Source organism: Blennius ocellaris (assembly GCF_963422515.1).
Source record: "Blennius ocellaris genome assembly, chromosome: 4".
NCBI classification, from domain to species: Eukaryota; Metazoa; Chordata; class Actinopteri; order Blenniiformes; family Blenniidae; genus Blennius; species Blennius ocellaris.
This window is the reverse complement of record NC_137653.1, coordinates 17764716-17790603: the sequence shown is the minus strand read 5'-3', so window position 1 is coordinate 17790603 and position 25888 is coordinate 17764716. Positions and strand designations below refer to the sequence as shown.

Below are 25888 nucleotides of genomic sequence, written 5' to 3'. Positions count from 1 at the left end.
GAGAGAAAGACGCACAAACATTCAAACCATTTTACGCAGCAGGTGAAGTGCGCTGATTCAGAACCCATCTCGGCTGATCTGGTGAGTCTTTGGATGCAGTATATCTTCTTTTTCCCCCACCACGATGGCGCATCAGTCCCTTTATGTCGGAGGCTTTTTTTATTTTATCCCCCCCCTTCCCCCTGTGCTCCCCTGCGCTCTGGTGGTTACCAGGCTGTGTCGTGGCCCGCACCGTGCGCATCCCTTTCTTTTGATTTCTCCTGCCATTGTCACCCACTTTTCCACGCACGATCTCACCGCGCGGAAGGAACAACGGTAATGCATTTTCAGTTATACGTCATTGTTAACCCCCCCCCCTCCTTTTTTTTTTTTTTTTTAGGTTTTTGAGCTGGGAAAATGGTTAAACTGGGGAACAATTTCAGCGAGAAGAATAGCGGGAAGGTGGTTTCTGAAGACGGATTTGACACCATCCCTCTCATCACTCCGTTAGATGCCAGTCAGCTTCAGTTTCCCCCACCAGATAAGGTAGGACCTCTAATTCTGTCCATTAAAAAAAACATTTTTTTTTAACCTTGATTTCATGTATTTCAGTGATTTCAAAGAAAAGGTGAGTGGCCAGAGCTCATTGTTGCACATGTATTATTGCATAGTCGAAAGAATACAAACTATTTTGCGAATGTTGCTTCTGTTTGGGTTGATTCCTCATGAGGCTGTATCTTGAAGATGATTGGATCTTTCTTGAGCATGTGTATGTGTGTGTGTGTCTTCTTTCTACCAGGTGGTGGTGAAGACAAAGGCAGATTATGATGCTGAGAGCAAGAAGGGAAAGCTCCGGTCTCCTAAAATTGCAGAGTTCTCTATAAGCATCATCGAAGGTGTTTCTGAGCGACTCAAAGTAAGAAGATTGTTTCGGTATCATCTCACTCCCAGCATCTCTCTCTCTCTCCTCACACACTCCCACACATCCCATGTGCCAGAGAGGGGACATCTGTCTCCCTGCAGCTCAGGACATTTGTCACAGACTTCATGATGCTCCCTCTCTAATCCAAAGTTATACTTCTCTTTCACACCCGGTGCTTCCTGTCATTTTGCCTGGCTTCACGGGGACACATAATGCACAACGATTCAGTTAAACCCCGCCCTGAAACCCTCATTAATTCAGCCGCTGCCATGGCGATGGCCTCCGAACGGCAGCATCTTTCCCACCTCCCTTTACACTCCTCCCTTCTCCCCGGTGTCAGATTTATGTGTTCAAACCACCAGAATGATTATTAAATGTGGTTTCGCAACAAGTTAAAAAAAACCCACTGCAACACTTCCTGTTTCGTGAAACCGCACAGGCTCCGCTTCCATATCCACAATCAACAGTTTGTCTGATCGAGGTGTGTCGACCTTTAATTTTCAAACATCTTAGAGGCAAAGAGATGTCTCAGAGAACACAGCTCCCGTCTTCACGTCGGCACTTTGAAACGCTGCAGGCAGGCCTTTCATCACCGGCCCTCTCTTCCTGAAGCTCCTGTTGCTCTGCTTTGTACACCTTGTACTGTCTGCTCTGCTGTGTTACTGCAGGATTCAAAGAGACAGATTCAAGGAATGTCTCTTTTTTTTGTCACGCTCTTAACAATCTGATCAAACATGCGACGTTGACTCCGGGCTGCAGTATTGTGGACGCGCGGCTCCCTGCTGCTCCGTTTCCAGAGAAATTTAAAGGTCAATATAGCTTGTTTAATGCTCAGGCACAGCGTTTTACATTGGTTACGTCTGCCTGAATACATGTACAGTGTGCCATTTCTGTGAAATTGTTTCAAAATGTATAACATCCACAAGCATTGTAGTCTTCCTTACTGGCTCATAAAAATAACTCGAGCACACCTCTGGGGCTCAACATCTTAGGCAGTAATGAGGCAATTTCTCCCACGCCTCGCCTTCGCCGTCTCCCACCACCCAGAAACACCAGTAGCTGTTATGTAACTCCCCTGAGAGGTGAGAGCCGGCCTGTACCGATGGCCACACGAGTCATTTGCTCATCAAGTCTTATATATGCGGAACAAGCTGAACTGTACTTCCACGTATGCTTCCCACTCTTGCGCCGATGTTTCACCACAAAGAAAAGAAGATGAATCAGACGTTGTCCTCGTTTGGTGGGACGCAGTTCGTTTGTGTGGTCCGTCTATGGTGACATTATCCCGCGTCTCCTTTAGGTGACCTTGCTGGTGATCTGTGCCCTGGCGTTCCTGGTGTGTGTGGTATTCCTGGTTGTCTACAAGGTGTACCAGTATGAGCAGCCTTGCCCCGACAGCTTCATATACACGGTAAAACTGCCGCAAGCGGTTTCCCTCTCTGTGAAACATCGCCGTGCAATGTCATTACCGGAGGCTTTTAATTCATGTTACAAGGGATGTTACTTTTATCGCTAAAATAACAATTTATGTCTCGCTTATGTGTTAACAACCAGGATGTCTTTTTTTATAATGCAGTGAGACTGAAATAAAATGGATCAGTAGCTTTCCGACTCGACTATGACTCATTTTAACAATAACAGGACTTGATGTCATTCCTGACTTTGTTGACTTCTTTATTGGAATAATCTACTCTTACAGCGCTTTATTGTATGTAGAAAATTACTGCTATACATTGAGTTTAACGTCAAGTTAGGGACTTGTGAAAGACTGAAAGTAACACACTTTGGCCCTCAGTTTGATTAACAATAAATAAAATATTAAACACATATCTGCCTCATCTGTAATCAGACTTATGATGATTATGGTATGATTATTATGCTTGGATAAATGGATTAATACTGAGTTTACGGATGTTATAGTAGTTCAGTATCTTACACTTTTAGCAGCAGCAGGTGTTTTTCAACTGAAGTTAAAAAAAAAAACTTTACCCTAATGAATGAATGACTATGAAAGTTATGTTCTTCTTACTCTGTTGTTTTTGCTCCTCATGCAGATGACAAAGTTTCCTCGAATTCATCGTACTTTCGTGAATAATAACGTTGACCACCTTTTCAGCAGTTTTTGCATCAGTCTGAATGATGGATCCTTTGTTTGTTTGTTTGTTTGTGAAGCAGCAAGGTCGCTGCATGCCGGCCGGCCTCTACAGTAACTACCCCCCTCAGGGCCCTGGGGGCCGCGGCCGTCTCTTCACCCTCATCAACCACTACAACATAGCCAAGCAGACCATCACTCGGTCAGTATCACCGTGGATGACCATCATGTCCGAGGAAAAGGTCACCCAGCAGGAGACGGAGACGGCCCAGAAGCTGGCTTAACCCCCCCCCTCCACCCCCACCCCCCGGGATGGAGGAGGGGGAGGCCTCCTCTGCTGCAGAAAAATAAATAATAGGGTTGTGCCATTCAAGCAAACCTCGGAGTCCTGTGACTTTCTGTGGGTGAAAAAAAAAATCAACGTCTCTTGCCCGAGGTGCTACGCCGCCATGTTGATGTAATTTGGCGGGCTGATGTTGTGCTGTAGCAGGAAATCTGTGGAAATTCTGAGCATGTTTTCAATAAGTCTCGGCGTTCGGTCGGGCGGATTCCCGGTTTGTTTGAATAGCATATGTTGTTATTTATTTACACTTTGGGAAGGAGTGGCGAATGTGTAGAAAAAGCCACAGCAACACAAACACTGACACACACACACACACACACACTCACTGTCTTTGTACATACACATATGTAACAGAGCTCACTTTAGTACTCAGATTGTGAAAATGACTGTGAACCATCTCGTGTCCGCGTCGCTTGTTTTTAACGCGCACGCGCGCATGACTCCGATAGCAATCAGGTTGCTTTTGATCTCCTTTTCCAATATTTTATGTACTGACGGAGCATGTAGGGGAGGTGGAGAACGTTTGGAGCACATTTGCCACCGAGGTTTGTCCGTGTTAAAATGTTTTACCGCTTATGATATTGTGAAAATCTGACGGTTGGATCTGGAGGAAATATACCAGCGGAGGAAAACAATATTTTAAATAGTGTTGTTTCGAGTCAACTCGTACTGCGCTCTGCATTTAGTGCTGTCAAGAATGTTTTTAGTATTCTATCCATTAAGTCTTTAACAGACATCGATTGTTTCTATTCATTTGCACTCTTTGTGAATATCATGTGCTTTCCCCCCCCCCCCCCCCCCTCCTTTTCTTTTTGCTGGCTACACACGACTCAGTTATTTTTTTTTATAGCATAACTCTTATGCTACTGTATTGAATGTTTTTTGCATTGCTTGTGAAGACACTGTATTGTGCAATGCTTTGCATTGGTTACTGTCACCAACTGATGGCTGACCGGCAGCTATCGCAGTTACTAGATTTAGGTTATTGTAGTGGAACAATCTGACAGTAGTTGCTTGTCCTGTTGCTTTCTTCTGTACTTGTCATTTAACTTGAACTGTCACAAAATACGTACCTTTTTCAAACGATGTAATGGTTACCATTGAAGTGCATTTGCTACATAAAAATGTCAAAAAATGTCAAACTGAAATAAAGTGCCCACATTTCACACTGATGCCACCGTAACTTCCGTGTGTCTGAGAGAGAACATTTTCAGGATGTGGTCGGCGCCTCGGCGAGGGGCTCCCGTTCTCCCCCGAGTTCAGATCAAAGAAACATTGTAAAGCACTTTAACGCTCTCATGAAATAACTAGGTTAATCCTCAAACAGATTAGCAGAAGAATCAATCACTTTCTTCTCGACCGACACAAGTTGAGACAAGCTGCGGCTTGAGTAAAGAAAATACACATTTTTCCCCCAATTTTTTTTAACTGAGCTTCACTTCTTTCGTCTCCATCGATTATTGTTCTCTTGCCATCTTGGGTTCATTTTATTATACTGTACTGTCTTCATAATTTGTCAAATGTATGTAGTCTTTAATATGACTGATGTATAGAATGTTTTATGGTTTCTCTACTGCTTAAATAAGACATGAAAACAGTCAAGTACAGGTGTTAAATGGTTTTACTGGACCTTAAATGGTTGATTTATACAGTTAAAAGTGTCACAAATGTCAAAATGATTTGTCTATTGCATCTGACAGTCAAGTAAAAGATCTGATACAACATGGAGGCATAAATTAGTAATTTTTTCTTAAAACATATGAAGCTGCACTGACAGGGTGCAGACACTCTGGTGTGAGCAGAACTGTTTTTAGCCAGTTTTAGAAACATCAAACCAACCAAACCAATCACTGTTTTAGTGCAGGAGAAAGTCCGACCGTCCATCTGGGGGAGCAAACAGTTAAAGTGGACACAGTGCTTTGTTACTAAGCGTGCTTCCATAGGCGTTACTTTAAAACCCTGCAAGTACTGAACAGAGGTAAACTGCAAGCATCAGGTAAGAATTAACTGCTTTCTTCACTCAACCTCCCAACGTTCATCAGGACCAGGGTGTCGATCAGCTCCACCAGAGTGAACTGTACATTCAGTCTCAGTGTCGACCTTCCTTCTGTATGAGACATCTCCTATGTGCCGCCTTCAGCTTTGTGTCCCTCCAGCGACGCAGCAGTGTTAACTGTCATACCAATCCAGGAAAAGGAGTGAGAAGGAGCACATGACGAGGAAGAAGAGGATCCACACCCGGAAGCCAGCGTTGTTCTTGATGGCCTGGTCAGAAGATACAAACACAGTCGCATTTTATGGATTGGATTCATTATTGTCCACCAAAACTAAATCACACGTTTCACCTCTTTCAGTCAAACATACCTCTCGTATATCCTCATTTCCCTCCTTGACGTTCTCAGTGGCTCCAACAACCAGCTGATGAATGCTGTCTATCTCCGTTTCCTGTCACAAATAGTGAGATGGGAGATGAGCTACAGGAATCCCCTTCTAAAAATCGCTGAAGGATGCCACAGAAAATCAAACAAACAAGCAAACCCTCCTCTTACCTGATGCAGGACTTTCTCAGCAAAGATCTCCTGGAGTCTGGAGATCTCCACCACCTTTCCCTCGATTTGCCTGGTGGGTCCAAAAAAAATAAGCTTGAAATGTCCCATTGAAAGCAGCGTACTGAGCAACATGCAAGTCCTTCCAGATGACATTAGACTTGCTGGTGGATCGGGTGCCGGGTGGCTTTCACCTCAGGACCTCAGAAATGCTGCTGGAATTAACATGTTTGCTTTCCTCCGACCACCACAGCAAGAATGTCATCTGCAAACACCCATGTCCAGGGGTCATTTTAATCCTGCCTGCACCGACACCTGGCATTTCATATAATTGTTATCTTGCTCCCCTGGCATTTCAGTCACAATGTCTGTGTAATTCTGTGAGTGGGAAAGTGTCATTGTGTGTCACGAAAGGTTCCTAAATAATGTTTTTTGTTTTTTTTTAAACTACGCACAGTACTCATGGGAGCAAAGTGAAATCACTGACCTATCTGAGTACACAGTAAAAGATGAAAGAGCGCAGAGAGAAACTCACCTCACTTCATCCACGAGGTTACTCATCTCACTCACCAACCTCTGGTTTTCCTGCTCAAACTAGAAGGATAAATAAGAACACACACATACTGAGGTCAAGCATGACGTAGCTGGAGAAGCGCCGGAGCATCAAGAACACGAACGCCCCCAAAATCATCTTATTTTATCCTCATGAGATGCAAAACAAGCCGTTTTTAATCACAATAGTTTGCTCATTGTGTGACGAGAGTAATCGTCTGTGAGGTGTCGTACCATCTGGATCTCCTCGGGAGAGAGCTCATCTTCCATCCGACCCTCCTCCCACAGGCTCACGGGGTTATCTGGCACCTCCAACACGCTCTTCTCTACAACAATGAAACGGCCTCATTTTATGTTCAAGTAGTTATTAAGAGGGAGGATCTGCTAATTTACAGCTCGTCACACGGGACACACGAGCCACAGATAATCATCATTTTCAACTCATAGATCACATAAGACTGCTTTCATGCCTTTTCTACTAATATGGCACAAACAATATCTTTAAACAGCTGTTCCAACTTTTTTACAAATAGAATGTCTTCCATTCAATATTCAAGTTAACAAGATTTAGCAAAAAAAAAATTAAAAATCATAATCCTCTGAAAATATATTGAAAAGTCAAGATGCTACAACACTTTTTCCAGTAATAGATATTTAGTTGAACATATTCAGTGTTAGGGTTGAAATTAAGCATGTTGTTGTTGTTAAATGATGTCCTCCAGCTGTGACTTGTACTCATTGTTATCTTACAGGCTAAATAGGTTTACATTTCCGAGCACAACAATATCGAGTAAACATGAGTTTCAGTGATTAAATACAAGAAATCCAAACGGGTTCCCAACCAGGTGTTTTGTACTCCGTCGAGGAGATCGGGTCGCTCTCAAGCTTACCAAATTAGATCTGCACATTTTTCAACAAACCCATAAAAACGCAATTTCTCGAATTTATATCAGGCCAAGAAAAAAGAAATGGCGACTGCTGTGGTAAATGAATCGTGTTTGTTTTATGATGCCACTGACTGCATTAAGTATATTGTAAAATATGCCATACATTGGAAAACAAATACGGAATAAATCACCGTCCAGCAGCAGAGTTGGCTCTGGCCAAGCAGCAGCTTCTCACAGGATCACCGACATACCTGAACTCTCCTCCTTTACAACCTTCTCCTCTGCGGGCTCCGCAGGCTTGTCCACTCGATGTTGGTGATCTGGTGCCAGTCTGGATCTGAAACCACCAGAGCGCAGGGTGAAAGGCTTCCCGTGTCTCGACAGTGCCGACATGAATATGGGAGATATTATTGGAATGCGCTACAAAACCACTCACAGCCTCTTCTTGTCCACCATTCTCTTGACTCGGATTGCTCTCTGCTCAGAGTACAGCTTACAAACCCCTGGACAGCAAAAGCAAAATAAACACATGATGTGACCGCGAATAAAATCAGTTTGGCTAAGTATGCGTCATTTCACACCACAAGTGTCCAGATCTTTTTCAATGTGAGAAAAAGGGGGAAACAAATGCATCTACTTCGTTGAGTGTTGTGTTTGCTTGTTTTCTCAGTTATTTTTTTTCTTTTGAAATAAAAAAGTGCATTCAAATAAAATAAAGAAGAATAAACGCTTCCCATCCAAAAACAGATAAAAGCATTTAAAACCAACTGCAGTCACGCCACACAACAATGCTTCAGTCTCAATAGGGTATCACACAAAGTCACAGATGACCAATGGATTTCATTTATATAGTGCTTTTCAACTGCCCAACACGCTTTACATGGTTAGTCACTTTCACCCATTCACACATAAAGTTCATCCATTGGGAGCAATCTGGGCTTCAGTGTCTTAAGGGAGTCGCACCTGCAACCTCAGATCTAAAGACTTTACTGATGTTATTAGTCACCACTGTTTCTTCCTTGTTCTGTCAACAAGAGCAAGCTGCCCCTTTAACGTCCATCTCCTCAAATATAATGAACCTTCAAAACGCTCTGCCCAGGATTCACTTGTTCGACTTTTAATTGGTTGCACAAACTTACCTTTTAGATACATCTCAACGAGGTCCAGCACGGCTCCTCTGTGTTCCTTTATCTGAGCTGATGTTATGCTTTTATCCGCTGTGATGACGACAAGATCTCATATTGAAGGACCAGTATGTAAAATGTATTAATCAAGTCACAAAGACAGTATATTATCTAATCATACATTAAGAAAGTACTGGAGATACATTTGATCAAGGAGTGATGGAGTCAGCGTCCAGATGCAGTTCAGTTGGATTTGGGCTGCAACGCTGCAGTTTAAACACCAGGTGTCACTATTTCATACCATTTCACGAGAAACATGCTCCCTGTGGCTGTTTTGATTAAAATAGTGGTGTAACTTGGAAGATATGCTGTCATTGTAAACAAGATGGTTACTTCTTGATATAATATTTCAGTTTTTGCGTGTTTATCCGTTGCACATCAACACCACTGACGTGTCACCTTCGTTGCGTAGCTGCCTGATGGCCTCCGAACAGGTTCTCATGAAGATCTGAGCATCCTGGTCGATCTGGTCTCGTTCATTGTCCGTCATGCGTGATATGTCTGATGAAATGAGGCTGAAATACACAACAAGTGTGACTTTAGATACTTTCAAGACATTGCTTGTATAATTCATATAAAAAAACCTATGATGCACAACATTTTATATTTTACTTCAGTAAACAATATCACTGCAGCACCGACTGTCATTTCTAATGTTTTTGTTGTTGTTGTTATTTTAGACAAGCCATCAGTAGTTGTATGCACAATTTTTCAAAGGAGAAATATGTTTTTTGTTGAATTTCTCAGCTCCAACAAATAATATTGCATAACTGTCAGAAATGGCAACATCTCGTTTTCTTGGGGAAAAAAAGACAGGAGATTTCACTCATTGCACAGTTTTTGATTATTCTACAGCAATAAAATCTAATTATAGATGATTAAATATCTAATGTGAAATGATGACGCAGTGATGGAATATGACAATCAAAATCTATAAAGGATTCAATTCAAACTTACGATGACAAAAAGTAAAGAAAGCCAAAATTGTACTGCACTGTAGTCTGGCACCAATAAACAGGTTTTCCCTTTTTCTCAGACATATTAACCAGCTTAACGTATCCAGTGAAAATCTTGTTTTGTTGAATAAAGTTAGTGGGAGAGTTGGGCTGCGGGAGGAGCTCAAGGCCGACAGCAGATGCACAAACTGGATTTTCCCACTGTTAACCCCGGCCGCACCCCACCCACTGATAAGTCTGTCGTTTAGTTAATGTGCTCTGCTGTGACTTTATCAACAAATCTCATAAAACACTAGCTGCTCCACACACACACACACCCACACCTAGCAAACACACAGCACACAGGGGCCTTGAAGAGAGGAAGGTCTGGATTAGTCCCTGGGCGTGATTTGTTCTCCACTTGGTTGCAGCTCAATTATTCCAGACAATTAGACTGGAGCCTGCCTCTCCGGACCACCCGACTCGCCGCTGACCTTGTGCCAGCAGCCGGCCCCTGCAGCACACACGCACACAAACACCCGCGCTTCGCAAATATTTCAAAGTCCCATCAGCTAACCCTGACTCCTGACCCCGTCTGAATCCAGTCGGAATCAAAGTGTCTGTCCCGTCGCCGGCCCTCCCCGGCAGCCTTGGGAGGGTTTTTGGGTCTGCTGTTGTTGATTGTGGCGGATTACTGTGACTGTTTGGGGAGGCTTACCTTCCGGCGCTCACATAATCTTTTCTGTGTTGCAGCAGAAAGTCTTTGAGCTTGGTGATGTTCGCGATCTGCCGAGATAAAGTGGAAAAGACGTTACTTGAATTCATCATGTCAACGCACCACTTTAACAGACATCTCCCACTGGCTCCTTCAAATACGGCGATTGGAACTCGTTTCCCTCTGGATACATTTAGACGGAGCCAAAGTAAATGCATCATTTAATATTTATTCGGCGTGACAGAAGGCGACCAACGTCGATCGCGCCATGTGAATTCTCAATATTTACTTGTGACATTTCATCAGCTCGGGGACATACGAGAATCAAATCAACAGTTTTCTTTCCTCAAACAGACCTCATAAATAAAACCACGAGCGGCTGCATACACAGCAATGACGGAGAAAACTCTAATTTAAAGTCATGCTCTGTTATTATTTATCACTGTGTGTGTGTGCGTCTGTGTATGTGTGTGCAGGCAAACCAAAGGAAACTTGGTTCAATCCAATATTTGCTGCTGTAATTTGGTCAAATATTAAAAAATACCAAATGGCTTCCCTTTCCACAAAGCTCTGCTGGCAGAGTTGGAGCATGCGGGGGCGCACACACAGCCGGCTCTGTTGGATCCACCACAAGACAGAAATGAGACAAGACCAGGATTGAAAAATGACACAATGAGTTTGACTGTGACAGCGACCGGAGAAATGTGGGGGATTATTTTGATAGCACGTCGACGCTGTCTTCAGCCTTCGGCTATTTTACCTCTAACAAGCTCAATTATCAAATTGCTTTGGCTGTGAGGAGTAACCTGGCACCGGCCGGTTAAACACGTCTCTAAACATTCACTCCTTGCGTCACGGTGCCCCCGAACCGGCGCTTTCATTGGAGCTGGTGTTCCAGAAAGAAAAAAAAAGAAAAAAAAAGAAATACAGGTTTTTCAAAGCAAAGAGAAGGTGTCTGAGCAATTTGTATGAAACCAAGAACTCCGGCTCTGGTTTAGACGGGAGCCCGGTGACGTGTGAGACTGCCGTGGGGGCTGTGCTGATGCAGGAGAAAGCTGCTGAGACAAGCCCGCCCTTCTAATAATACAATTATTTGAGGTCAAGTGTTAATAGAGGGGGGTTCAGAGAGAACAGAAACTTTCTTATGGTTCACAGATCTTTGAAAAAAAACTTGAAAAAAAAAAAAAGTGGGTTCTGTGCACTCAGCTCCACTTGGTTACCTTTCTAACAGTGAAGTGCTTACTTCAGCACGTTAGAAATGCACACAGGCAGCACCTCACAGAAAAGACATTTCGGCATGTGTGTTTAAGTGAGAAACACGGATTTCTATTCAACTTTACCTGAGTTTGCGCATCACGATCATTTAGGAGTCGCTGTGATTGAAACTGAGTAAAATGTCACGTGTCGACTCCGATGTAAACTGTGAAGTTATTAGGAAACATGAGCTTAAAATGACAACAAAGAAAGAAAGATTGTGCTGTTGGACTGGCAAGTAGTGTATCTTAATTCTCCAACACTTTTGAAAAAAAAACAACAACAAAAAAACAAAACAAAACAGCACATTTAATCAAGATAATGTAGGGAGTTCTTAGAAAGTGTAGTAGAAAGCTTCCGAATATTTTGAACATTAATGTCTGCCCAGATTGACGGTCAATTAAAAGATGAACTCTTCTCAGACTACTTGCTTTATGCTACATGCTTTAATTTTTAAGTAGATGTTCATTTATATGAAGTCAACAACCGTCGGAGGCATTACCTTGTATGGTTAGCACTGAAGATTAGGTTCCATGTGTTTAAAACTATTCATAGTTGAACCATCCCATTTTTAGAAAAAATCGTGTTTTCTAATGAAATTTTTTAAAAATATATTCTCTTCCTACATGTCATTCGTACCGTTTTTTCCCCTCCTAAATATTGCTTTTTACTTTATATTTTGAGAAGGCCGAGCACTGGAATCGGCCTTTCTGTTGCATCATTAGGTGGCTGTGATAGCGTGACCTTTGACTCCGTCTTTATTTCAACAAAAACCAGAGCCAGCGGTGAAATACTTATTTACAAGCAAGAAAAACCACAATGGAAGCAAATTTTTTTTAGTTTGAGTCAAGCTCCTCTTGGCCTGCCATACGGTGGAAAATATAAACTCTCGCATGAAATCACTAATTTATCTTTCACTATAAACTATGCATTCTGCTTACAATTAGCAGCTGGCTTCAGAGTCCAGTTTCTGTGCGGAGTATAGACACGTTTTGGCCATAACTCCGCTTTGTGTGTTACTGCACCACTTTGACCAGCAGGCAGGGCTAAATACTCAGTTTGAACTTGCTGAATAAGAAGAACTGTGTGTGCATGTGTGTGTAGTGGGGAGTGTCAGGACGGCTGCTCTGGGGGTTGAGCTGCCTCCTGTGTGTATACATTGGAGCTCAGATTCCCAGCACAACCTCAAGGGTTTGCAGGGGGTCAGAGGGATCAATTGCTCTTGTAACATAAGACCTTAAAGAGCAAGTAATTCCTCAACAATAAGGAAGGGGGTGGCCTTGTGCATGCAGCTCACCCTATGTGTGTGTGTCTGTGTGCGGAGATACACATGTGCATGCACACAGCCTCCATAGGTGTGTGTGTGTGTGTGTGTGTGTGTGTGTGTGTCTGTGTGAGAGAGCTTGCAGCGAAAGGCAGGAGGAGACAGTCTGCCGGGCTATATCTAATCTCGTCATCATCAAAGACCCCCACTTTACCTCCTCACTTTCTCCTTCCCCCTGTTCCCCTCCAGCCCTGACTGAGTCCAAACAAACCATCAGGAGGGATTATTATGAGGAAGAAAAGAGAAAAGGCTTAGCGAGCAGATTTCCAAAGAGCTCTGATGGCTCTTTGTTTCGTTAAATCCAGGTAACTGACAAGAGTTTGATGATGACTGTCCCGCTTTGGTTTAAGTCCTTGTGTGTCCTGACCGTGGGCTATCGACGCCGACGCCACGCCATGTTGTGTTGAGGTATGTGGGCCTGATCGAGGGAGGGATGCTGCATTGGAGAAGACTGGGCCACATGTTGACTTTATTATCATGTTTATGTCTGACTCCCTAATGAGCTCAGTTTTGTCTTCTTATGTCAATTCACAGTTTGAATGATTTAGTCAGCTCCATAAACAAACAAGAGGCAATCACACAAAGCCTTTAAGACCATTCATGTACAGTGTCTTTGACCTTTCCGTTGTGTGCTGAAGTTGCATTAATGCGTTATATTTTTTATGGGATAATTTGTTTGGATGCGAAGACGCGCTAAGCAGCACTTGGACTCTGTTGTGGTGTTTGCTCATGTTTGATCACGCGACACAATCAAGCATGAATATAAACCGTAAACTCTGATTTTCAGATGCGGTGGAGAACCAGAATAACGCGTGACCTGTACGTCACGGAGGGGAATCATTGAACGCATTGCATGTTGAAAGGTGCACGAAGCGGATGCAAACAATATTACGCTCTATGGCGTTTATCAATCCACAAAAACCTGAATGCACTAATGAAGCCCGATCACACAGCCTGAAACTGGCAGCCATCAGCTGAAACTGGCGACACGACCCCGGTCGGTGACGCCGCCGCCGAGAGAGGCTCTGCAGTCTGCTTTGGACCGGTGTCAGTGGAAACTCTGTCGCTGCTTTTTGAAGCAATCACATTTCCACAATCAATTTCATGTGAAACAGATGTAAAGGCGGAGCCTGTCATGTTCAACTAGCAAAGACAGAACTGGACAAAGCAGGAGACAAAAAAAAAAAAAAAAGAGACGTCTAAACACAAGAGGCAATGTGGCCTGTGTGAAGGGCAGGTGACATCAAGTCACAAGTCAAGATCACGTAAACAAAGGGGACAAGAAAACAAACACACTGGTGCAGTGGTGCCTCCACTATGAGCACAATGTCAAATTCATGCCATAGAAAACGCATATTAAACAAAACCTGCAGTTGCACATCAAAACAGAATTTGCCGACTGAAACGGAATACATTGATTGGCTCGTATATCAATTATATACTCGATGGAGGATGTGATTTTCAGTGGGAATGGAAAGGATTTACCACGTATTTTGAAAACCCAAGTCACCTCTTAGCTCTCCGTGCATACTTTATCTCATGCTCACTAGCACATTTTTGGTTTCTGGAATTACACATGAAGATGTGTAGTTGTTCATACACACGCGCACACGCGCACGCGCACACGCACACACACACACACACACACACACACACACACACACACACACACACACACACACACACACACACACACACACACACAAGAAAATATGGCAAACCAAGTTATTTTACATGATGTTGGAGAATATTAAATGGACCCAATTTAAAACATTTGAAAAGAGTCTGGTTTCTCCAATTTCACGACCAAATGAAAGGAAACAGAAACCACAAACATTTCTCCCCCCCAAAAAAACTTTAGTCTGATCGATTTGAATAAAACTGAAAAAAGAAAACAGGAAATCCTTGAAAACTTGGAAAAATATGTTCATTTCACCTCAGTGGATGAGATAATGCAGTTAAAAAGTCGACCCTTCCACGACAGAAAAAAACTTCCCCCGGTGACCGGGGGGAAGTTTTTCAGTCAGAAAAAGTTGCCTTTGTGTACGACTGTACGACTGGCAAGCACAAACAATAAGCGTAGTGTCTTTAGACAGCATTATCTTCTTTACTTCCTCTTAGAGCATTCACCGTTGATGTGAAATGACAAGACATAATTAATCCGCCATGGCTGAATTTAACATCTTAATCTACAACGAAAGGCACGCCAGCCTCCTTTTCAGCCGTCATCTGCTTTAGGAGACAAGTACACATCTGTTGCAGTTTGGTGGTTCAGACTGTACTTTGCAGTGTCGGGGTCAAGTATGCAGCCTCCTGTCATCCGTGCGACGAGTATCTCCGCAACTGTGAAGCACAATAACCCGAGATTCAACTAATGACAAGGGCTCGCAACATTCTCGAAAAAAGTGCACAGCTGCTGCTTTGCCCTCGCTGCGCGTTTCCGTGGTTGAAATGAGCCTTCATCGATTGGGCTTCACACTACTTTTGTTCCACTTAAACAACTTGCTCTGCAGAGTATCTGGTGTTCCTCTCCTGATTTACGGTTTTGACGTGCGTCCGCAAGTCGCCACTTTCTCTTTGATTTTAAGTGTCGTGAAGCACTGGAGAACGTTTTGTTGCATGCAGGGAACAATAATCCGGATTGTACTCGGGCTTGACAGCAGATGCTTCTAAAATCAGTCACCCTGGCGTAAATGGGAAAACAAAGTGTGGATTAAACCAGCTGGTAAAGAGTCAATTTCCATTTCCAAAACGTAAATTGTCAGTATAACTGAACATTAGAAAAACCATCATAAAATAAAGTGTAGCGTTCCACAGGGCTCATTGTTAGGCCCCATTCTTTCCTTTATACAGTACGTATTTCACGTCACAAATAAACACAGAATTATATCGCAGCCGTATCTGTGCATGGTGAATGACAAAATAACTATAAGTATGTTAAACGTCATTAACTGGACACATTTCTTTTCATTAAATGAGGAAAAACTATGTTCCTATAACTAGTAGCAAGATAGGAAGTGCAAAACAATGTATTAAAAAAAAAAAACTGTCTCAACCAGTCCTAAACAAGCTTGATGTTGAGAAATGAAAACCAGTTCAGGTTTTACAGTGCCAATCACGACACAGAACACTCGTGGTACTTTGTGAAGCTTCATGAACACGGTTACCTGAAACTAATCATTGATGACAGCTTACCCAAACGTCTATATACTCACTCACACCAGAAAGAAAGAGCGCATTGAAAAGAATGTAATTTACCAGTTGATATTCAACAACTAAAAATGTTTTTATTCGGATAACAATTCCCTTAAGGTCTCTTGTGGTCTCTTATTGCCATTTATCATATTTATTATGGATATTCATGCATGCCTGTGTTTATATATTGCTACTCATGGTTTTATTTATTTTAACTTAGTTTTATTCTTTGCAAGCTACTTTAAGCTGAACTCTGTGTCTGGAAAGTGGTACATATTGTGAACAAGTTGTTTTGTTATCTAAATTGTGTGAAGCTCTACTATTAATATTTTAACTACATTCATCAAAAATCTCAGAAATGTCATAAAAAAAAATTTTTTTGTAACTTTGCTCATGCAAAATAGTCTTTTAGTTGAAGACACCACAATGAACTACAATCTTCAATCAGTTTGATCAGAATACATTTAAAATATCCCAACACACAATTTGAGTTTCCACCTTTTAAAATCTGACCATCTCTTTTGAAATCATGCTTCAATTCAAGGTGAAAATATTTCATTTCCGTTTCCACAGCGGGACTAGTCTTGGGACTGATTTAGAGTTTTGATGGTATTTCAGACGTCTGAAAACACATTTGGCTGTATAATCAACTTTGAACAAATACCAAACAAACGAGATTCTTGAACTGAAGCTAAAGGTTTTGAAAATACGCGAGCCTCCTATTTCAATATCGATTTCTCACCAGGAAGAGCCCGTCCAACAACATAACATGCTTGTAAGAGCTGGTTGATGGCCACACTTTACAGTTTTCAAAGAAAACACCGAGAAGGAGCCAATTCTGGAACGCCATTACTTAAAGTCACAGTGGGAAGCCAAGCCCTATTTTCTACACCCAATTTAACAATTTTAGAGTGACCTCCTCCATTTAAATTTGAGAAGGGCGGCATACTGTGGAGAGTGACGAGGTGAGCAGTGAAATGGAGATCACCGTGCCCAAAACCAATCCCTATGAGGTAAAAGATTCCCCTGACCAAACCCCATCCTGCAAACACTGGCCCTCTTATTAGTCAATCAAACCCTTTTCTACACCGGCTGGAGCGACGCTACGTTTCCTTTCTCACTGTGCAACTTTCTGAGTGGAAAAAAAGTCTCACAGGGCCACTGTGTATTTGTCAACTTTGATGTTTTCTTTCTATTTTTGTGAAGCTCCAATGGGAACTTTTGGGGGGGAGTCAGTGGGAGAGTTATGTATGTCTTGAAGGGCACCCACATCTGTTGTGCATTAGGTGCCGGCCGTCAACATTGTTACTGGGGACCTAATTTAATATTTTCTCTGTTTTGATCTTCCACCTTTAATCACTGGCTCTTGGGAGGATCGGCTTTCCCCAGAAATTGTTCGAGAGCCGAAAGAAAATGTTATTGCAGCATGTTTATGGAATCATACATGGGAAGAGGCGACTCGGGGCCAAAAAAAAAAAGAAGAAGAAGAAGAAGAAGAAAAAGGCAGCCTACGTCAGGCTGCATAGGGAGAGGCACGGATAGCTGAATTGGGGGGGGGGGGGGGCGTGGGCGAAAACCACGACATAACTGTACGCAGTCAGGACATTCCAAACTCACAATTTCAATAAGTATAAAAACTACTTCTCCGAGATGGCCCGAGATGATATCGGCAACACCAAAGAGACAGCGGTGGGGTGGGGAGGGTGAGGGCAGAGGGCAGGGCACCACAGGACAGAGTCGGGTTTCTTTCGAGTCAGCAGCAGTGCGTTTATTAAACCACCATTTCTAATATCAATGTAACGGAACATAACAAAAACCTGGTTGTGCAGAGCCACTCCAACTGGCCTCAGACTCAAGGCTGAAGACATCAGGTACAACTTAACGTCCCGACTCCCCAAGGGAAACGTAAAGTGGTTCTTTAAGGTGCCTTTGAAGAGGTCTGTGTTCACGATATTCATGACAGGCCAAGGACTTCTGGTTGTATAAGCATCACTCATGACATGAAGCGAAGGCTTGTAGCTGCCAGTGATTTGTCTCATCTTGCCAACTATGGACGATGGCCATGTGCTCTTTAGGAGGGATACGAGTTATATGAAATCTCTTGAAGTAACTAAATGTCAGCAATGAGATTTTGTGCCAAGTGTTTAAGCTGTCTCCTAAAAAAAAATATTCAAAGCACGTTGTCGCCCCCCCCCCCCCCCCCCCCCCCCATCATTAAATGCAGGCTTATAGAAAATTACAAAAGAATCTTACAAATTGATAAATCTCTGTTAAATCTTTAAAAAGATACATTGAACTCAAACTTGTCCACATTTCAACAGTTCTCAAATACCCGGCCCCCTTGTTTTTAACCAGTTCAGATATCACAGAAGAGCCTGCCACGTCTCCTCAGTATGAGACAGAGGAGCCTGGAGCCTGACGGGTTTTCTAAGTAATATTACACCTATTTCAATTTGAACCCAGAATTCAAGCCCGTCAATGTTGGGGATCAGTGGGACTGAACAGTTGGCATGAAAAGTATTTGGGGTTCAAAAGTGGGGTTTCCGCCCCCAAATAACTAGCTTTTGTCCACCTTGATATCATGCAGGGCGCATTCATTCATTCTCAACTTCTCACACTGAGCAGGATTGAACATTCCTCTTGTTTGACTTCAGTTCAAAGCACATTTGGTGGCGTTTTAATGAGTGCTTTCCTATTTTGCTGATAATTATTTCTCTCAGCTGAGAACATAATGGAAGTGACTTGTGTTGAGAAATGGCGCCGTCAATGCCTCGGGCAAAAATACTTTCAGATATTCTAAACAAACTGACTTTTGGCCTTGTACTCGGGTGAGCCAATTGAGATTGGGCTCTCGCTTTCAGGAGACACCTGCTACCATACATAGAAATACAAATGTTTAGAGACAGAATGGCTACCATGTTTTACAACACATTCTAAATAAATTGCATTCAATGCTGTTCCCTTTCTTGGTTGTCCAGAAATTCACAGTTGGGTCCTTACAACCCAACGTTATGTTTCACCAATTTTAGTCTGATCTAGTTGAAAATAAAAAGGATTCAAGTGGTCGGTCATGTACAGATACTCTGTAAATTACTGTCCAGCCAATGTATGTGTGAGTGTGTGACCATTGTTGCAATGAGTGCATAGAATGTATAACTACTTCCAATGTTAGGGCTCGTCTCTGCGATGGGAATGTTTTTGAAAACACCATATTGTAAACATTAAAATACCACTTAATTGGAATGATTAGTTTATAACTCGGCTCAGATTGCACAAAAAGTAGAGCAATTGGCATCGGATTAAAAATAAGAAAACGAAACCTTCTAATTGAAACCAATAAAAAATGTGTGGTTTATATATTCAGCAGTTTTGTTTACGAGGTCTTAAAACGTCTTTCCAAACACTGGCAATATATTTTATTTCAACCCTCACATTGGCTGTTCAGGTAAACTGCCAAACTATTTAATAGTGCATTATTGAAATGAAATGAAATAACTGCCCCCCATAATATGCACAGATAATATGCTTCATTATTGTTTGCTAATGGTCAAACAGTTTTGCAGGGCAGAAGACACTGAAACACTTGAAACTTAAACGCATACAACAATAAGTGATAGTGTACTTCTTTCTTCAGAGCTCTACCTAATGCAGTGGTTCTCAATTATTTTCTGTCACGCCCCCCCTAGAGGACAGAATTTTTTTCAGCGCCCCCCCCCCCCCCATATTGTACTACCATTGAGAACTTGATTATATTTATTTATCTGTATAAACCACTGTATGAGTTGCTGGCACCAGCATTCTGCATACAATCGCCTGATTATCAAAATAAATCTGCTATGGTGTGAGGTTTTTTTGCACCTTGCGATGTGGTGGGCAACTTTGTAAGAGGCTAACAGTGCTTTTTTGTTTACTGATGCCGCGCTAACGAAATGACCGGCTTGTTGGCGATACTCATGGAGTTTACGATGAAAAAACTCCAGTGGCTTACTGACATAACGGGTGTATGGTCTCCAGGTGCCGTCTTAATTTATTTGGTTTCATGCTCCGCTGCCAGAGTTTTTAGGCATAAAACACAAACGGGTGTTTCCTCGTTTCCGACCGTGTTCACGGTAAACCCAAGGGCTATGTAGGCATCGTCATATCTCCTGCTCTTACTAGGTTTATACCGGTTACTGTCACCTGTTTTCTTTTCCTCTGATGCCTCATCCTTTTTTTCTTTTCACTCCTGTCAGAAACTTCTCCACCTCTCCTCCTCCTCCGCCAGCTCTGTACACGGTGTTCATGTGTAGTACTTCTTCTTCTCTACTAGGTTGAACAGGCAGCTTGTTGATTAGTTTGAGCACTGCTGCCACCTAGTGGCTGGAGGCCCCTTTTTTATTGTTCAAGCATGAATAAAGACACTAATACTGAAAGTCGCGCCCGCCTCGCGCCCCCCCTTGACACCCCACCACGCCCCCCCAGGGGGGCGCGCCCCACCATTTGAGAAGCACTGACCTAATGTGAGCTGGTTTTAGAAGATGCCACCATGTGTGTGTGTGTGTGTGTGTGTGTGTGTGTGTGCGTGCGTGTGTGTAGCAGACTAAAAACAAAAGATGTTTGTTTTGAGTACTGACCAATCAATGAGCTTTGATTTGTCGTATTCTGGCAATTTAATTAGCATCTTGAAAGTTACAAACATGTCCGCTCATTGAAAGGAAAAAACAAATGAAAGCAGTGAATGAATGAATGAATTTATATCACAGTTGCAAGTCTGTATGCATATCCACCATTGTTTGACATCACACTACTAAATGCAAAATATCCCATTTGAATTCATATAAAAATAATCCACTCCTTCAGAGTAAATAGCTGATACACACTTTGAGGCAGCTTTTCTAAATTTGGTTTGACATGATGAACTAATCTGAAATAAACATTGTGAAGCTGAGATGAACTTTCTGACAAAGTACGAGTTAAAGCTTTACTTCAATTTAATGCAGCAAGTTATATGCATGGTACATGCATCAAAATAGGTTATTGTTTTGTTATTCATTTAGTTGTAGTCAATTAGACAGGGAGTAAAATGTCTGTAAAGTTGCCTACAAATGACAAACAATGGAATCATTTCTGGAGTATTAAAAAGCCCCAAATTAGATATCAGAAAAGAGTTCAATTAAAAGACGCCAGTGGTTAAAAAGGAAATTAATTCATGTAATGAGGAAGCATGAAAAAGAACTGAAGATGATTTACACAAGCTGCAACCTGTAGTATTTTGGAAGAAAAAAGTTTCTTTATGATATTGAATGCATTCGACAGTATAGGATGTTGGTGACACATTAAAAATGATGTGTTGTACACTGTACAAGTAATCACATCCAACTTGGGATATCATGTCTATGAAGTAGGTTACTGAGCAGCTTGACAGGCAACTTGTAAAAATGTCTCAAGAGTAGCAGACACAACACAACACTGAGACCTGAGCTGAGATACTGGTGATGCTGTGTGAAAGACAGCTGCCTTAATGTATTGGCCTGAAAGCCATGCTGTCATAGTGAATTTGTAAAAACATGCATAATGCAAAAGCTGTGGGCAAAGTTGTTTTTTTTTTTTTGGGGGGGGGGGGGGGGGGCACTGTACTGTATTTTGCACCGAAAGGTATTGTTAACATTGGCTTTATGTTGAGATTGTAGCAAGTTTCCATAGTAATTATTTGGTTTTGTAAAAATATTTTCATCACGTATTCTCTGTACCACAACAAAGAAAAACTTTGAAATAACATAATATGTTTCTTAGCTTATTATTGCATTACTGTACCTATCCAGGCCACTCAAAATGAAATTACAGTCTGTTGACAGAAAGTGTTCAACTCCCCCTAGAAATCAAAACAGTGGACTATCTAAAGCAGGGGTCTCCAACCTCAGTCCTCGAGGACCCCTGTCCTGCAGGTTTTAGCTCTTTCCCAGGTGCAACAAACCTGACTGCAATAAGGGGCTTGTTATTGGGACAATCTTGGTGCTGACGTCACCATTATGTCATATGCTGAAGCAGGAGGATAACTAAAATATGTAGGACAGGGGGCCTCTAACACAGGATTTATATGAGAATAAAGGACATAACTTTTAGTAAATGCATTTAAAAAAAAAAGATCAAATATTACTTGTACAGAACTATGAGGGCGTCGATTTAGTTTCATAGGTGATATACGTGCAAGCTTTGCTTCGATCGTGCTGCTGTGGTGAGTGAGGTGTCTTTCATCCCATTTTGCAACACAAACACATATTAACAATATGTGAAAATACAAGTTATCTGTACACAATGAGAGAAGGACGACAGACTGTACCTTGCTTTTAGTGACGCACGCTTTGAAATACCGACACGTTTGGAGTCGAACTCTAAAGTGTACATGAACTAAACGAACACTGCCTCAATAACCCACCGGGATGATGAGTTTTATAAAAACCTTTGAGGTTTTAAGAGGATGTTTGACTAACTTCACGGTGCAGCTAGCGCCGTTAGCTGCAACTCGCGTCTGCAAACACTCACCACTTCTTTCGCCTTCGGAGAGAAGCCGCTCTTCGGTCTGCTCCTCTTGAATATTTCATCTTTGGTAGAGTCGAAACCTATTCCAATGGCCTTGTTCCTTGTTTTCACCGTCTTCACACTGGCTTTGAAGAGTAAAGTGATGTCCACCGCCATGTCTGCAGCTGTAAACAAACTGACACGTCACCATCTGATTGCGTCATCGCCCCGCGACGCTTTCCCTGAGACGGAACAGAGCTCTTAAAGATTCTCCTTAAAGGTTTTCTGTGAGTATTTATTTAATGCAGCTTCTTCACTCCCTTATGCTATTACATCATTTAAGTATTACTTTAATTGTATCTGGCTGCACTCTTTCGATTCGATTCATTCAGCGGAAGTCTTACGATTGTGCAAAAATCCCTTAAATGTGGTTTAAGTGAAACATTTTAGGTGAAACTTTTGCCTATATTGAATAGTGCCATTGAAATTAGTTACTGCTCTAATATTCATGTTGTGTGTACACACAACACTGTTAAACACAGACTTAGTCTCTTTCAAATAACTCCAGTCTAATAATCACAAAATTGATAATAATACCAGTGCATCTGTACTGAAAAACTCTTACTGGACACTAAATAACCTAAATTATATCCAAAACTGTGCATTTGAACATTTCATTGTGATTTTGGGAAACAAAGAGTAATGGTTATTTCGAATAGACTATAATGGATTGGAAAATACTTTATTAATCCCAGACGGAGATTCTCAAGAATATAAGAAATAGAAGAGTAAGTTCAAATATCAAACAAGACAGTAAAAATTGTAAAAGTAATATGCGCAAGGCTTAACAGTATACGCATGGATAGAATGGACTGAAGAAGATCTGTGTTCAAATACTGGCCCTGCCTTTCTGTGTGGAGTTTGCATGTTCTCCCCATGTGTGTGGGTTTTCTCTGGGTACATTGATGTCCTCATCAGTCCAAAAAATCCAACAATCATTCAAGTTTTGTGGCCCGTTTAGAAAATGATCCGTTGTGATTCAAGAGCATGTATTTATTCTGGGTTAAACAGAATTGATCCTTTCATTTAGCAAAATCCCATTGAAATGGAAAAAAAGTTAAGGCTGTGTTGACTGATGTCATCGCTGTGTATCTCACTCATGTAAGCACTCCAACAGCATTTTACAGGATGACGAGCAGGAAGAGAAGACCTAACTGGACGGATGAGGAGTCTCTTCTTCTTGCTAAGTTGCTGCAAGACAAGAAAGATGTGATCAGAGGGAAGAGCAGCACTGGAGTGTTGCCACAAGAAAGGAAACAAGCCTGGGAGGAGATTGCCAAAACCCTCAACAATACCTTCCCAGAGATTCAGCGTACAGTTTCGGACTGTAGCAAGAAATGGGAAAATCTGCTTGCGAAAGCAAAGGATGAAATAAAACGACTAAAAAGGGACACGAGTCAGAGTAAGAAAAATCTGCAGTTTTATGAGCAATAAAGAGTTTACTAATTTAGATTATAGAAATACATTCTGAGACTGCTGACTAAGCAGAGCCCTTGAATGTCGATTTCACGAAATATATCATAAGGTTTCATGTTGCATTCTTTGTTTGCTGTATTATTGAATGTACAATGTTCTTTCTTTACTCAGCTGAAGTCCAGTCCCTCAACAACTACAGTGATGTGAGCCAAATAGTTATTTCCGTGATGAACTTTTCAGAAACGCTGCTAAATGATGAGTGGATCCACAAACCTGGGTGAGTAACACCGTTTCTGGCATAAGATGTGCCCATCACTTAATTAAATATGGATGTCAAACAATTTGTGGACTATATATTTCTTTACAGCTGTGAAAAAAATGGAAACGACCACACAACAGATGAAATGGTCCCAACCAGGCATTCTGTGTCCACCGACTCTGAAGCACATCTGGATGCGTCTCGCTCGACTTCTCAGCAATCAGCTCACAGCAGGACTCCGCAGGAGCGAAAGGATTTGGAAATGTCGGTGCTGAGAAGACAAGAGACTGTCCTCAGGCTCCAAGAGGAATATTACACACTTAAAATTAAGATGATGAAAAAGCAAATGGAAGAGCCAATTGAAAAAGAGTGACTGTATGTGGTTGTCTTACTTACTGTGATGTCTTTATTACAGTTGAACTCTTAAAAGTTTTCTCATTTTATATTCTCTTTTGTGAGAAAAATTAGATTTTCCATCACAGCAATCAGAAAAGTTTCAAGGCCACTGTTCAGTAGAACAGTACTCAGTGACCTGCTCAGCTACCATCATCCACATGCCAGGGCATCCGCAAATGCACAAATTCAATTTATTTGGGAGTAAAATGTTGGCCATGAAAGCAACCTACTCTGCTTAATGCTGGGCTGAGGATCTATGGATCTGTTGGAAGGTTTCCAGGGCCTTTTTGGAGCCACGTACCCGGCGACTGCTGTCATTCTGCTGAACTGTGAGGCAGCAAGACAGCATGGCCTTCATTTCCAACAGAGCTCCTAAAACTAGATATTTGAATTTTGTGTGCAACTTCAGTCATCAATTATGCCTGAGGAAGCAACTGCAGACATGGATACCCCTCAAGGTATTATCGCTGTGCGTCCTGGCAGATGACAGTTGTTCGCTACGGATCTAGACTAGTTATGTGGTCTTCTCCTGTCTCTCAAATATGTCTTTACTTTATATTTAAAACGTTTTTTTTTTAATTGCTCTGTTTTAATCCCCACTGTGGGGGAAAACTGCACACACTCTTGGGGAGAACATGCAAACTCCACACAGAAAGGCCCCGGGTGGTATTTGAACTGACAACCCTCTTGCTGTGAGCCAGACACCACTGTAACACCAATATACCCTGCCACAGTGATAAACCAGTTTGTACAGTATTATCTGCACTATGTCCCAACACAGATGTACAATTACAAAGTACTCCAGCGTGTTTTATATTAGTGGGAACAGTTTTTGGTCTTGGAGGCCCCAAATGACCTCTCAGACGGGCAGCAAAAATGTTCTCCATTCTCTGATCACTCTGAAACATTATTCAATGAAAATTTCTTCACACAACACCTTTCAGACATAAGGCAATTCACCAGGACAGAAAAATAAATGCAATGACATAAAGCATAAAAAAGGAGAATGAAGTAAGAACTACTGAAACAAAGGAAATGAAATAATTAAAATCTATGGTTTGATAGAAAGCCTGAGCAAATAATAGTGTTTCAAGGTCTGACTTAAAAGAGGTGTGTGCCAGCAGGAAGTTTGCTCCACAGGTGATGAGTGTAGGAACTGAAAGCTGTTTCACCTTGTTTGTTCTGACTCTGAAAACACCGAGCAGAATCAACAGGTTCTGCACGTTTCATAATCTAAGTAAGTCTGAGATGTATTTGGGCCCAAAACCATTCAATGCATTATGGTTCAGAAGTAAGTCGATCATTTGTCACACAAACAGCCTGTACAGAGA

At 41.9% G+C, this 25888-nt stretch overlaps 3 protein-coding genes across 3 annotated transcripts; 2 read left to right on the top strand and 1 right to left on the bottom strand.

Moving 5' to 3' along the window:
• Window positions 1-4398, top strand: LOC308129741 (neuronal vesicle trafficking-associated protein 1-like). Its single transcript, XM_080495788.1, has 5 exons — window positions 1-81; window positions 380-525; window positions 779-895; window positions 2202-2312; window positions 3077-4398. The coding sequence occupies exons 2-5, from the start codon at window positions 397-399 to the stop codon at window positions 3275-3277; spliced, it is 558 nt and encodes a 185-aa protein (XP_080351914.1). The 5' UTR covers window positions 1-81; window positions 380-396; the 3' UTR covers window positions 3278-4398.
• Window positions 4399-4939: 541 nt separating this feature from the next.
• Window positions 4940-22650, bottom strand: stx18 (syntaxin 18; the record flags this gene model as incomplete). The annotated part of the gene is given in 12 exon segments (XM_080494659.1): window positions 4940-5601; window positions 5701-5781; window positions 5886-5955; window positions 6418-6476; window positions 6669-6760; window positions 7573-7658; window positions 7758-7824; window positions 8461-8538; window positions 8905-9020; window positions 10159-10226; window positions 22451-22608; window positions 22611-22650. Coding segments are annotated over 12 exon segments (1011 nt in total). The 3' UTR covers window positions 4940-5505.
• A 964-nt stretch (window positions 22651-23614) lies between these two features.
• On the top strand, window positions 23615-24534 carry LOC308128727 (uncharacterized protein; the record flags this gene model as incomplete). Its single annotated transcript, XM_080494393.1, has 3 exons — window positions 23615-23888; window positions 24074-24179; window positions 24270-24534. 3 exons carry the CDS (start codon window positions 23615-23617, stop codon window positions 24532-24534), a joined length of 645 nt encoding a protein of 214 aa, XP_080350519.1.
• Window positions 24535-25888: the final 1354 nt, after the last annotated feature.

What these genes read in the sequence shown, in the direction of transcription:
- LOC308129741 (XM_080495788.1), top strand. Translation starts at nt 397, where the DNA reads ATGGTTAAACTGGGGAACAATTTCAGCGAGAAGAATAGCGGGAAGGTG. An exon ending in GTGTTTCTGAGCGACTCAAA is followed by an intron (nt 896 to 2,201) that starts GTAAGAAGATTG and finishes CGTCTCCTTTAG; the next exon opens with GTGACCTTGCTGGTGATCTG. An exon ending in CCGACAGCTTCATATACACG is followed by an intron (nt 2,313 to 3,076) that starts GTAAAACTGCCG and finishes TTTGTGAAGCAG; the next exon opens with CAAGGTCGCTGCATGCCGGC.